Source organism: Gossypium hirsutum, chromosome D09, assembly GCF_007990345.1.
Source record: "Gossypium hirsutum isolate 1008001.06 chromosome D09, Gossypium_hirsutum_v2.1, whole genome shotgun sequence".
Classification (NCBI taxonomy): domain Eukaryota; kingdom Viridiplantae; phylum Streptophyta; class Magnoliopsida; order Malvales; family Malvaceae; genus Gossypium; species Gossypium hirsutum.
Genome location: NC_053445.1, coordinates 29,441,823 through 29,456,747, shown reverse-complemented (window position 1 = coordinate 29,456,747; position 14,925 = coordinate 29,441,823). Strand labels below are relative to the sequence as shown.

Sequence of the window (14,925 nt, the reverse complement as noted above, 5' to 3'; positions counted from 1 at the left end):
TTATAGATATCATTTTGTGGAATCAAGCGATCAGATCAACTTAAAGCTCACAATATCCAGATATCTATCGGTAGATTTTGGCATGTTTACCTTTGAGTTATATGGCATGTAACAGGTGTGTCTTGTGTATGTTTGAGATACTTATTACAAGTGGTGCATATTATACTTGTGTGGTGTTGTTTATCTTGGATTTTAGCTTACTTGCGCATATGCCTTTGGTTTTGGTTTGTACATGCTTTTATAAATATGTCTTTGGTTATCTAGTACATGCCTCATGGAAGTGTTTGAAATATGGTAAATTAAAATGTGAATGGATTGAATGAATTGGTAGGTTTTGCATATGTTTAGTGTATGTACTTGTGATATTTGAATGCAACTAGTTTTGTTTGTAATGTGGATTTGGTTTGATAATTGAATTGTGGTGTCAATGAAGACACATTGGTTAGACACCTAAGTTGTATGTTTTGGTATATTTTAAACTTGTTTCAATATGTTTTAAAGGTATGGAAATGATCAGTTTTGAGTTAGCTATGTACCTAAGGTTTGGATGAAAGTTTTCCTTGTTTTGTAAGCTTTTTAAGGTGCACACAGCCTGGGACACGAGCTGTCACACGGCCTAGGACACGAGCTATCACACGGTCATGTCTTATTTATTTTAGGTGCAGGATTGCCCACACGGTTACAGAGAGTTACACGGCCTGGAGACATGGTCGTGTGACCTTACTTTGATTTGCACACAAGCTACGACACAACCGTGACCCTTATTTCGAATTATACACAGTTTGACCACATGGTTTGGGCTCTGTCACATGGCCATGTGACTGTAGTTCAGTGTAGTAAATTAAACTAGTTCACACTTTAGGAGCTTGAACATAAGCATTTTAGTTAAGTTTTAATTATGTTTTCGTAAGTTTAGTTACAATCAATAAAGTGTGTAATTTGAGTCTTTTAATTACCTTAGGGGCCGAATGAGGCCTAAGGGTAAGTTAATATACTTTGTGAGCATGTAGGAGACCACTAGAAGGCGTTTTAGAGTCGATACTAGTCGTTGCATTGCAACATGGAGTATTGAATATCACAACATAGAAAGCAAAATAGAAGAATTCCAAGACTGCCTTTAGTGTCATGACACAGCCTGAGGATCTCGCGACACACCCTAAAGATTCTCTGAAGGAGCATACTGCCCTGATGTCGCGATAAAGGACCTTTGTGTCACCAAATCACCTCTGTACAGGAAATAGTTACGAGCTATGGGCGTTTTGGTCCGCAGAATCAAATGTTAAGCACGAGAACGACAACTGACCTAAGGTTAAGAATGACGACCACTCTAAAGTCTATAAATAGGCTCATTCATAATTATCAAAAATTTAGAATAAAATAATAATATAATAAAAGCTGATAAATACAATATTGGGCTCATATATAATAAAAATTAAGCCTAGAACCCAAACCTAATATGATTTAAACTCAAATTAAAAGCCCAAAACTCTTAATTCCCATCATAATCTCATCTAGAAATTCCACTCGCTCAATTTTCACTAAAACGGTCATAACTTGAGTTCTCAAACTCAAAATCGAGTGATTCAAACTTCTTTTTGAAGCTACAAGATAGAGCATCGAATGCTATAAAGACATCCTAATCCATAAATGTCTAGATCCCATACAAATAGTTGTTGCAAGTTGACTAACCATTTTAGCTTGAAAATTGACAGCATGGTTAGGCCTTGAGGTAGTGTAAGCCTATCACATCCATGGGTCTAAAATTTGGTCTTGAGACTCACATCACCTTTATCCTTGCAAAATGTATTAATCTTGCTAGTTCTTCATGAAACTATAATAATTAGGAGGATGTCCTATCTAAGTTGATGCAATATATGTACTTTGCTTGTATATTACGTTTGGTAGTTTCTTAAGCCTTGCACGGTGTTAGAGTTGTGTGACCCAAATTCTAAGAGATTGCTTGTAAGTAAAGTTAAACAAAATATATTTTTTTCTGAAAATTTAGTATTTATTAGTATAATATATTTAGCATTTATTAGCATAATATATTTGACATTGATTAAAATTAGGTTTTTTCAACCTATAAATAGATGTAGTCGAAACTCCTCTTGTATCATTCGAATTCGACATTGGTGAATTTTCGTCTCATCTGCTGATGGTTTTTTTCCTGAAAAGGTATCCATATAAAATATGTGTGTTGTATTCTTCTTTCTTTTCTTTTCGATCTTTCTACATTGCCATTATTGACGTTCAAATTTTAACAAATTAGTATCAGAGCCAGTCATCGTGCCTCTTGAGCAATGGTGGGGCAAACCTCAGTGAGGACGTTGAGTCCTTAATGGGGTGAAGCTGAGCTATATAAACTGGTAGCAACACTTACGTGGTAAGAAGCCTTTGGAGGGTGTATGGGCGCTCCCAAGAACAAAGCCGTAAGGGTCATGTGCGTCCAAAGTGAACAATATCTTACCCGGTCGGGCGCTTGCTATGACATTTATTGGTATCAGAGTATTTTGTTTACTAAAGTTCTATGATCACTACGTTTTTTAGAAGCAAAAGAGAGTTTGATTCACCAGAAGAATCTATAACACAAAGGAAACGCTAAATTATATTCATTCTGATATTTGGGAACCATCTAGAGTGCCTTTGAGGGGTGGTGCTAATTATATACTGACGATCATTAATGATTTTTCTAGAAAGGTTTGAGCATTCTTCTTGAAGCAGAATAGTGATGTATTTTCCACGTTTAAGGCTTAGGAAACTATGATCGAAAAGCAAACAGGAAAAAAAATAAAACACTTCCACACTAGATAGTTTGTCACACTCCACAGCAAAATGACGTTGCAAAACGGATGAATAGAACAATCATGGAGAAGATTCGATATATGTTGTTGAATAATTGTTTATCGAAGTCGTTTTGGGCCAAAATGGCCTCTACTACATGTTTTCTGATTAACCTGTCTCCATTTATTGCTATTGAGAAAAAAGACTCCATTGTTATTGATACTTGAAGCATAAAACTTTAGTTTCGTGGGAAACCATTAAATATAAATATGAGTTTGCTCAAGTTTTTTTATTAATTAATATATTTACACATATAAGTTATTATCATTATTGTTGATATTAATGTATCAAATATCATTGGAGTTCCTAAAGAATTTCCAAGAGAAATAATTATTCGATAGATAAACTTTATAATGAAAGTATATCTAAAAATGAAATTTTGTCTCGACCTGAAGATCGAGTGTTCAAAAAGAACAAATTATTACAAAATGATATTATAAAGAATTATTATTAAGTATCCAATAGTGTTTATATAATCAAAATTAACCAGGCTAATTTTTCATGTAGATTGGAGATATTGAAAAGGAATACAAATGGTCAAACAATAATGTTATAAAACGATGGTCTTGAAGTACCATTTCTTTATGTGCTCAATGCACTCATTCTGTTGGTAATAGTGATGATACAATATGTCATTCTTTAAAAAGTTGTTTGCGACATCTAAAGTATGAGAATACAATTGAATTTTATTCCTATATTGATATGCATCAACAGAATTTGTTGTATATGTTGATGATTTACTATTGATAAATAATATTGAACTTCTTAATATTAAGTTATAAAATGATGTTTAAATAAAGGGTAGTAAAATACGTAGTGTACTCTTTTTTCCTTTACGAAATTTTATCTCATTGGGTTTTACAGATAAGGTTTTTAATGAGGCAGGTTTGTCCATGCATATATATATCAATATTGTACTCTTTTTCCTTCATTAAGAATTTTTTCCTACTGGGTCTTTTCTAGTAAGGTTTTAACGAGGCATATTCATTCTTTGTTAATGGACATCCAATGGGGAGTGTTATAAATATTACTTTATTGTGGATGTTCATAATCTCAAAGTTGTAACCTTCATTGTAGTAACCCCTAATGGAATTATGAGGGTTTTATATTGTAATTAAACCTCTATTTATTCTTTGTAACTTAAGGTATTCTATTATATTAGAAGGTCTATAAATAGAGGCATGTACAAGGCTTGTAGTGATACACAATTAATGAAATAAAAAGTTTTCTCGTTTATCTTTCTACTGTATTACTTCTTTGTATTGACATTTTCTCTTTAATTTGTTTTTTTCCTTTCATTATCTCATAACAAATAACCAAATCTTTTATTTGTATGATTCAAAATTGAACGGTTTTTAATTATTTTATATTATGTTTAAATATTGCATTTAAAGTAGTTGGTACAACTTTTTTCTTAATTTCACTTGATCTCTCGAAAAAAATGTCTTTAATATTTTTTTTAACTGGAATTTTTTAAATGAGTTGGTTTATTCATGTAACACCTCAAAACCCAACCCAGAAGTTTCGATTGGATTCTAGGGGTTACATTGGCCACCGAAATGGCCCTAAATCAAACACCGATTGAATTTGTCAAAAACCTTTCCAAGAACCATATTTACTCACATTTGACTGAAACAGTGATTGAGCTTTTTTTACAATTTTCCAAACTCATTTATTTGAAACTGAAATCAAGCTTTATTTATAGTTTGAAAAAGTTAAATCTATTCATCGCTTACAAATTATTTGTAACTAAATTCCAAACTTCACGTATTAATTTTGTAACAAAAATGAATTAGCAATTTTTTATTCTGAACTTCAAACCAAATTATGCAATGCAAAAACAAAACCTTTTATCTTGCCAGAAAACCATAGTCAGATACCTAAAATTCATGCATGGCATCTCAAGTTTAACTCAGAAACCAAAAATTAACGAATGACCAAAGTCAAAACTCATACCATAGTCTATAAAATTAGTTTATCAAATTGATGAAAAACTTTATTAAATCAAACCAAAAAGTGTCGTTTTCGAGACCTACAGTTTGCTGAGTCCAACACCTAAACACGAGGGTTACCTGAAAAGAAGAAAAACTAAGGGAGTGAGCTACAAAGCTCAGTGTGAGACTTAAACAAACATAATTATATAGAGTCGAACAGTTAACTAAAATTTACATTTACCAAAATCAATTCAAAATTAAAGATCATATCAGATTGGCATATCATATTATTGTAAAACTTAACAAATATGCAAAACATATTCACGTGGAATTTCTCAAACATACAAATTCCAAGATCATTCCATAATCAAACAGTCTTATGTGAAGTATTTACTCAAAAAAAAAAACAATTCACATGCAAATGCACCAGTCCGAATACCAACCTATCCAGCCTCTACACACCACCTTTAGCCATCCGTCACACACCAGTTAGGGTATACTAAACCCTTTCCAACCTCTACACACCAATATTTAGGTTATGGTGGACCCATCCAACTGAGCATACCTTATTGTGGTCATTTGCCACTCAAGTTATTCAGCAGACAAGTTGTTAATGTGATTGCAGTTTTACCGCCAAATTTTAATAATGTAGTTAATACTGCCAAATCAATCTTCATTCTCTTCAAACAAATCCCAGACCCCAAATGTCGATTCAAAACTTATCATACATACAGAATTACTGAATCGGACATGCTCATTCTCGATTTTCATAATCAATAAACATATTAGTAAATAGTTCATAATTAGTAGAGTCAGAATCAAACCTGTTCATAATCATTTACAAAACAACAAAAATAATAACACATACCATTATCACTTATCACATCCAATCATATCATAATCCAAGCATTTATGTGTCTAACAAAATTTAACTTATGAATACATATATGTTAATAAATTCAATCACTAAAACTCACTTTATAGAACTTCTCCAAATTGAAGAAATGTCCCAAACACTCCTTCAAAAGCCTAAATGAGAAAAGGATTACTCAAGTACCAAAATGAGTCAAATTACAAATAGATGATAAAAACTACAAAATAGGACCACGTGGCTATGTGGGAGGGTCCAAACCGTGTGACAAGTCTACACAGCCGTAAGAATGAGAGACACACCCATGTGATAAAGGCACATGGTCGTGTGGCTGAAACACACGCCCGTGTGACTGCGATACACAGCCGTGTGGGCAAGCCGTGTAACTATCTGTGCCCGTGTGACAAAATTATACAATTTTAAAAGTAGGGGAGACACGACTATGCAGCTGAATGACACACTCGTGTGACTGAGGAAGACACCCGTGTGTGATCGACAAAAATCCCCAAACAGAGGTCACACAGCCGTGTGGTCGGCCCGTGTGACCCACTCCAAGCAATGTGACAAACAAACTACATAATCTTCAACAACAACACACGACCATGTGGACCGCCCATGTGTGGCACACTCTTGTGTTGTTCAGAAACCACACCCAAATCTGCTGCAAAATACAAATTTCAACATCAATCCAACGCCTAATTGAAATGTTTTAACACACACACACCTTAAAAACGTGATTCCTAGCCCAAAGATCGATTGATTTGCCTTTAATCTACCATCCTGAAACCCTAATATCACAACCATACTAAAACTATAAGAATTTGGATCGAAGCCATACAAATAAATCACTGAAACCTATCAATACCCAAAACAATACACTTACTCTACTCCAATTCAAATCTAATTTGAACAAAAATGTGAGAACACAAATGAACCTCCTAGAGAACGACAATTCAACAACGATGTTGAAATAAAAAAGAGAATAGACAAAATCAAAATGAAGAACAAAAGAGAATGATAGAAAGAAAATCATAATCTAAATTCTTGGAAGTGGGAAAGAGATTGATGTGAAAGAGAGAGTGGAAAACATGATAAACTTTTGTGATTTTCCTTTATTTTTCAAAAATCAAAAACTAAAAAAAATATAATCTAAATAAAATTAAATTAAACAAACTTTGACCCATCAGTTTCTTTTTTAAAAGGTGAAACCCAAAAACAAAAACATTCCCCACAAAGCAGACTAAAGAATTCAAACAGAGGACCTAAGGATAAATTAACAACCACCTTACCACTGAACCAACAAACTCAATCTACTCTTAAAGCTCAAAAACTAACTTAACAGTCCATCACACCTACTAACTCACCCTAGCAACCTTGATCCTTCTAACCCTAATTTCAGGGTGTTACAATTCATGTATTCAACAAAACAATTTAAAATCCATAATTTAAAAAGATTAAATTAGGAGTGAGAAAATTTCGATTCAACTCAAAAAAAAAGTTTGAATTTCGAATTATTTGAATCAAATTAATTGAGTTAATTGAATCAACTCGAATTTTTTTTTAATTTTTAATTTCAATCGAGTTGAATTTTTGAATTCAAATAACCCGAATAATTCGAATAAATCAAATACCAAACTCATTTACTCCCCCCAAACTTCCAAAACTTTTTTTCCTTTTACTTTCCCCCAAAACTTTTACTTCCCCCCAAACCCCAAAAACTTTTTTCTCCCGAATTTATGTCAACTATTTATATTATTGAATTGTTTAATCATGTTGGATCTTTATCAATTTCTATTAAAATTGAATTATTGAGCCATAAATTATTCGTATTAAAATTTTCTGTTGGTATCAATTTCACATTTTATCTTAAAATAATTTTTATTAAAAAATCACATTTTTTACATTTAATATTTTTTAATTTCAAAATACATGGTGACAAGAATCAGAAGATAATTAAAACAACTAAGCAAGCAAAGAAGCTAACTCGTATATAAAAGATTAGTAAATAAATTATGAGGTGATGAAAGTTAACAACTAATTTGATTACGGTGGGTGACAGTGACTACAAAGATTCAAAGTCATTATTTAAATTAAACTCAAACAAATATGTTCGATTCGAATTCCATCTTACTCGACTCAATTCAAGAAAACCTCAAATCAAGTTAGGATGATAAAATAAGATTTGCTAACTCGATTAACTCAAAAAAATTTCATTTGATTCGATTCAACGCTCATACCTAGATTAAACCATATATTGACTCTCAAAAGATTGAAAATTTATATGCTATTTTTAAAAATTATAATATATTAATTTCATAATTATATTAATATTAATAATATTACCATTTTAAAAAATTATTTTAATGAACTTTAAACCCGAGCGAATGAAGTAATTGTTTTACATTCGAGTTATCTTGATTTTATATATGTTATAGAAATAAATATATATTTATATATTTTTTGTGAACATAATTTTAATATATATAGTTCTTTAATACGTGTAAAATATAAAAAATATATAAATATATTAGATTTTATCATGTGGGTGAAAGCAAATCATAATATTAAAATTATATTTATAAAAATTAATAATTAAATTGTTGATAAAATAATAAAGTGCTTAAGGTTAAGATCTTTTAAGCTTAAATCCAATTGTGTTTTTAGTTGTTTTATTTAAATATTTCATATAAAAATAATAAAAGATAATATTATTTTATAAAATAAATTATTTTTGATAATTTCATAACCGGGTTGAAAGGAGCAACACCAATATAATAAAACATTTAAATACATATGTTAAAGCAGTGGTTATTATTCTTTATTTTGGCAACATACTCAAACAACACGTATGTCAAAGCCACAACCTTCATTCCTTCAATCTATGGCTCTTTTTGTTACCAGTATTATTCATTTTGGCAACTTGTTCAAACAAAGTCCCATCGAAACAACCCCTCACAGCTTCTTTTGACAGATAACCATTTTCATCTTTTGCAAGTCTATACAAAAGTATCCATTCTCCCTTTGCTATTATCCTGCAAACCAATTCCATTTTTCTTTTAATTGAATAAAAAACACATGAGATTTAAAGAAAAGGGTGATTGAAAATACCAGCCAATGAAGTCATATGCATTTCGATTAGCTTCAGTCATATGCCATACTTCTCCAAATGTTAACTTGTCGGGCACAGTTCGAGCATACTTGCTGAAAATACTTTCAAAGTTCATTGGCATAAACCTAAAAAGATCACATTCATTTACATGTGAAAGATTAAAATAATTTTTATTTGATATTTTTAATAATTCAAATATGATATGCTAATTACCTTCCTTCAGTGTCATATGTTGACGAGTCACTTCCATGCTTGCATTTATGTATTCTATCTATGTATAAAGGGAAATGTAAATTTGGTAGCCATCTCTATCAAATTTGTGAATGCAATATTAGCAACCTTATAGGGGTATATATATACTCTTCATTATTTTGTGCCTTTCTGGGTGAAGTTTAAATTGAAATATTAATATTTTTTATGTTTGTTCAGACCTAATCTAACTTAAAATTTAAGTATAGAATTTTGTTCATGTTCAAATTTATTCTTTAATATTTTGTTATGTAAATTATATAATATGTAAAAATAACATAAAGCAATATATTATAAATGCACAAAAAGGATTTGGGTCAGGTCTTAAATGTTAGAATCTAAGTCCAATTCATATTTTAAATGGGCTTTCTTTTTGTTGAAGAGTATATTTCAGATCTCATACTTTTATTTAAATCCTTTCATATTTTGGACTGGTCTTTGAACTTACACAAGTAACTTGATGCTTTAATAATTTTACTAGTGTCTTGATGCACATAAAATTATGGGTAAAAGTGACAAAATGAGTTTAAACTAGAAAAACCAATAGAAAAAACTTAAGCTCAAACCAATTAAATTATAATTTGACTAAAAAGTCAAAACCCGAAAAAAAAACTGAACTTGAGATTAACGCAAACCAAATTTAATGTTAAAATTAATAAATAATCAAAGGATAATTAAGTTTTCTATAAAAACTTTAATCATTAATATTATTTTAAATTTTTAATAAATTAATTAAATATTAATATATTTTTTTATATATGTTAAAATAAATAGTACTTTTCTAAAAGAAAAACAACAAGTTATATCATGATTATCTTAAAAAATTATTATATAATTATTTTAAAAATTATGTTTTAGAATTTAATATGATTAATTCATAATATATTTAAATTTTTATTTTATAAAACAAATTAATGTTATATAATTTTGAAATTACAATAATTTTAAATATATATAACTAAAAATATAATATTATAAAAAATTTACTAAATAATAATAAACTGATAATTTATATGGATAGATAAACATTTAAATTATTCTAGATTATGACACATCTATGATATGGGTGAAAATAAATTTATCTAATAATTTTATAAAAAGTTAGAAAAAAAAATCAAACGTGGGTTTAATTGAAATTTTAAAGTTGAGTTTATAAATACAATGAGATTTTAAGTTTTAATCTCATTATGTATAAGTATTCTTTTATATTAAAATATAAAAAATATAATAACTCAAAATAATATTTGTTACTTTATACAAATAAATAATTTTTGAATAATTTTACAACTAAATCGAGATCTGGTTAACTCAACAAAACACTTAAATCTATGTATAAATAAATATAATTGCATCAATTCAAAATTAATACCAACTAATTGACTCGAAAAAACCTGAGGTCGATATAAACAAGAAACTCAAACCTAAAAAATTACAAATTTGAAAAGAATAATGTGTAAACATGCGAGTAACTCACATGTTCAGGTACAAGTATAGGTAAGTGTATATTTTACATGAGGGAATAAAAGTGGGCAGAATAACTTACAGGGAGAGTCCAGTAACTCAATGCCCCATTGATGAGGATTGCAGCAAGAAAGCTTTCGAATCGACCGAAACCAAGATTTCTCATACCTGCTTGTTTTCACCATAAATTTTGTCAAAATTTGTAAAACATAAAAAAACTAAAATAAATTGTAGAAAAAAGAACCTCTGTAGGTTTCCCGGGGATAAACAATTCCATCTTTGTCTTGATCAAAAAAGGAAGCATGTTGCTGAAGAACACTCATTCCATTGTTGTTGTGTCCTGGTACTGTTCCATGTGGATTTTCCACACTTGAAGTGTTCAATGCCCTTGCCAAATCTGATCCAACATTTCATACATGTTTGTCAAAAGAAACATCATATGGAGCTGTTGGAACGAAGAAAGGAAAAAAGAGTTACAGGGTTTGGGTATTTTATCTTCAAGGTCTGCTCGAACCTTCCTTTCACTTGTCAAAGGAGCTTTGGGTGCCTCTGTTGCAATATCCATTTCTTCGTTCTTTTTTGAGATTGTATGGTTTGTTATAAACAGTGAAGGTCTCCTTATATAGAAAGTCTTCTCAGAACACCCCACCCTACTATTCTAATCATTAATTATATAAATAAATGATACTTTTAAACTTTGAAGCAGCAATTAAAGGGTTTTGCCTACCAATTCCTTAATCTATTCTTTTTAAAGTTTTAACAACATACTTTTAATGGAAAAGTTTGCTCAACGATTGTTGATATTCACCCATTAAATTTAATTATAATTTTTTTTTGGTACAATTATGACTGAAATTCAAAATAGTTTTGGAAAAGATGAACGTTTCATAATTTGGGATTCAATAATAATAAGATTATAATAAATCTGATAATAGATTATTTTATTAGTAGTAGTAGTAGTCGGTGAATCTATTTTCTTTCAAAGGAAACAAAAATTGATTTTGAAACATTGAAGTGGGTTTTTAAAGGGAACAAGCAATCGGGGAAATCCTCTTTACATCTGGATTTCTCCATTCTTGTTATTATTTTCCTTTTACATGCATTATCCCTATTTTATAATCTTTGTATTTAAGTGTACCCATTGCTGAACTTAACTCTATTAAATAAAACAGGTAATTGGAAGCAATCTAACTCTATTAAATAAAACAGGTAATTGGAAGCAATCTAACCTAATTTAAATCTATTAAATAAAATAGGTAATTGGAAGCAATCGAACCTAATTTAAAATCAATTTGCCCATTACCCACATTGGTAATTACCATTGAATCAAATAATACTAAATAAAGGGGAGAAAAAGGTAATTGAGAGGAGCCTACGTAGAAGCCATGAAAGTTAGCGTGTTCAAATACCGTAAAACTTATCCCCATTCCAAATTTAAATCTCAATTAGCACTAATCACGAAACAATAATATTGTCGTTTTTATCAATCAACTCTTTGAATAGACCTTTCAACTAAATGGCCTCTTTCACAACCTCTGTGATAGCAATATATTCTACCTCTGTAGTTGATAATGTCACAGTAGCCTGAAAAGTGGCTTTCCAACTAATTGTACAATTGTCGAAAGTGAACACATAACCTATGAGAGAGCTTCTTTTGTCTAAGTCTCCAGCATAATTTGAATCTACATAACTAACTAGACCTTCTGAACATCTTCTAAATTCCAAACAAGTCTTGGAAGTTCCCCTCAAATATTTTAGAATCCACTTAACAACTTGCCAGTGTAATTTGTCGAGTTTGGTCATATATCTACTTACTACACTAACAACATGTGAAATATCAAGATGAGTACAAACGTGCATACATTAGACTTCTGATTGCACTGGAATAAGAAACCGAGGACATGTATCTTTCTTCGTCTTCAGTTTGTGGTGAATCTAAAGTCGAAAGTTTGAAGTGTGCAGCTAATGGTGTATTAACTCGTTTACAATCTTACATTTCAAACCGCTTGAGATTCTTTCTATATATCTCTATTGTGACAGAAATAGCTTCCCGGAGTGTCGATCTCTCAAAATTTTCATCCCTAAAATTTTTTGATTGCACCAAGATCCTTCATCTCGAACATAGAATTAAGCATGGTTTTAAATCGGTTTATTTCTAATAGATCATTATTCACTATTAACATATCATCAACATAAAGCAACAAAGTATATAAACGATCTATCATGAAGACAATGTAAGAATACATAGTTATCATACTTACTTCGTACAAAACTTATGCTTATCATGAAGGAGTCGAACTTCTTGTACCACTACCAAGGAGACTGTTTCAGCTCGTATAATGATTTCTGAAGAAAACAAACATGATCTACCTTGCATTCAATCCTCAAGCCTTCAGGTTGCTATATATAAATGTCCTCATCCAAATCCCTGTGAAAGAATGCAATATTTACATCGAACCGCTCTAACTGGAGATTGTATAATGCAACAAGAGCTAATAGTGCCTGAATGGATGTATGCTTCACAACTAGAGAGAAAACATCATGAAAGTTAACTCCCTTCACTTGACTATAACCCTTTGCGACCAACATCTCCTTATATCTAGTGTCATCTCGATCCGATCCTTCCTTCTTTTTGAACACCCACTTGCAATCAACTATTTTATTTTCGATGGGTGGTTTAACGAGCTGTCATATCTCATTCTTTTAAAGAGACTCCATTTCTTCTTTTATGGCAACAAGTCACTCACTAGAATCATAAACCTGAACTACCTCTAAATAATTTGAATGGTGGGCTAAATCGATGCTCTTTGCAACACTTAAAGCATATGCAACTAGATCTCCTTCCCAGTACTTTTGTAGTGGCCTGATCTCTCACCTTTTTCTATCCTGAGTAAACTTATAATCTTGAAGGGATTCTGATTGGGATGGAGAGGCTTCTAAAACCTTCTAATACATCAAAGAAATGACGGTTTCATCATTTCTGCATGATGTTAAAACGTGGCAATCCTCTTTGTCAAGACATCACCCATGTTCGTTGTGATGTTACCACGTAGGGCTTTATGACATCGTGATGTGACCATCTATTTTCATCTTTCAGCTCCACCTTGCTTGAAACACTTGGTTTTTCGATGGTGTTTTGACTCGACGAGCCCCTTTTTCACAGAATCATCAATGTTTCATCAAACGTAACATCTCTAATAATAATGATCTTACCTGTTTATGGGCACCATAACTTGTAACCTTTTATCCCGAAAGTAAAAACCCAAAAAAATACACTTCACCGCCCTTGCTTTAAGCTTTCCTTGACTAACTTAAGGATAAGCAAGACAATCAAGTACTCTAAAATTAGAGTAAATAGGAGGATTACCTGACCAAATCTCTTCAAGAACCTTTCCATCTAATGCTCGATGTGGAGACCGGTTCACCAAATAACTTGCGAAATTAACTGCTTCGGGCCAAAAACTCTTTTTTTAAACCTGTATTGGAAATCATACATCGGGCTTTCTCAAGTAAAGTTATGTTCATTTGTTCAGCTATTCCATTCTGTTGCAGGGTGCCTACCACTGTGCAATGTCTCTCAATTCCTTCCTGTTTGTAGAAATCGTTGAAATCAGCTTAATAGAACTCAAGCCCATTATTCATTCTAAACCACTTTACAAACTTCCAATTTGTTTCTCTAGTAGGGTCTTCCACTACTTAAAGATCCCCAAGACTTCATTCTTGTGCTTTAAAAGATATACCCAAACTTTTCTGGAGTGGTAATTGATAAAATTTAGAAGATATATGCTACCTCCTTTGGGGACGACTAGAATCAGACCCCATAAATTAGAATGAATCTAATCAAGGGTCCCTTTAGTTCTATGCACTGCCAAATTGAAGCTAACTCGATTATGCTTCCTATAAATGCAATGACCATAGAAATATAAATTTTCCAATTCTGGTGCTTGTGAAAAGACCTTTTTTGCTCAAAACGGTCATACCTTTTTCACTCTTATGACTGAGTCGCAAGTGCCACAACTGGGTTGATTCAGAATCCCTAAAGAGGGAATTTTCACATGTCATCACAACATCAAGAGAGTTCTTGTCAAGACATGGCAATCATCTCACATCTTCTTCCATAATTGTTGCTAAACCAAACACCGTTGCACCTTGCAGAATGTAAAGGTTTCTAACCTTTTTATCGTCTGATCAAAATAAGGGCTCTATGAGATACTTTTAATTCATTTGGCTCAATAACGATGTTGCAACCATTCTATTCTAGAATACCCAAAGAGACGAGATTCTTCTTTAAATAAGGTACATGCTTGACATCTAACAATGTTCTGATTATCCCGTCATGCATCCTAATATGAATGGTACCAATGTCGATTATTTTACAGGGTGACTTATTTCCCATAAGCACAACTTCACCTTCATTCAAACTGTATGTGGAGAATTAGTCCCTATTGGGACACATATGG

General features: G+C 31.3%; 1 protein-coding gene and 1 long non-coding RNA gene across 3 annotated transcripts; both read right to left on the bottom strand.

Moving 5' to 3' along the window:
* Positions 1 to 4,781: 4,781 nt before the first annotated feature.
* LOC121220800 (uncharacterized) lies at positions 4,782 to 8,016 on the bottom strand. The gene is made up of 2 exons (XR_005917976.1): positions 5,753 to 8,016; positions 4,782 to 4,913 (listed from the first exon to the last, which is right to left on the bottom strand). It is a non-coding gene; the product is annotated as an uncharacterized lncRNA (long non-coding RNA).
* A 418-nt stretch (positions 8,017 to 8,434) lies between these two features.
* On the bottom strand, positions 8,435 to 11,095 carry LOC107891938 (probable peroxygenase 3). 2 transcript variants are annotated; one of them, XM_016816861.2, is made up of 6 exons: positions 10,943 to 11,095; positions 10,710 to 10,862; positions 10,548 to 10,633; positions 8,969 to 9,063; positions 8,755 to 8,880; positions 8,435 to 8,678 (listed from the first exon to the last, which is right to left on the bottom strand). In XM_016816861.2, the coding sequence occupies exons 1-6, from the start codon at positions 11,028 to 11,030 to the stop codon at positions 8,513 to 8,515; spliced, it is 714 nt and encodes a 237-aa protein (XP_016672350.2). In that variant the 5' UTR covers positions 11,031 to 11,095; the 3' UTR covers positions 8,435 to 8,512. The 2 variants fall into 2 exon arrangements, with proteins under 2 accessions (XP_016672350.2, XP_040956213.1); XM_041100279.1 differs by having other exon boundaries at positions 8,435 to 8,670.
* Positions 11,096 to 14,925: the final 3,830 nt, after the last annotated feature.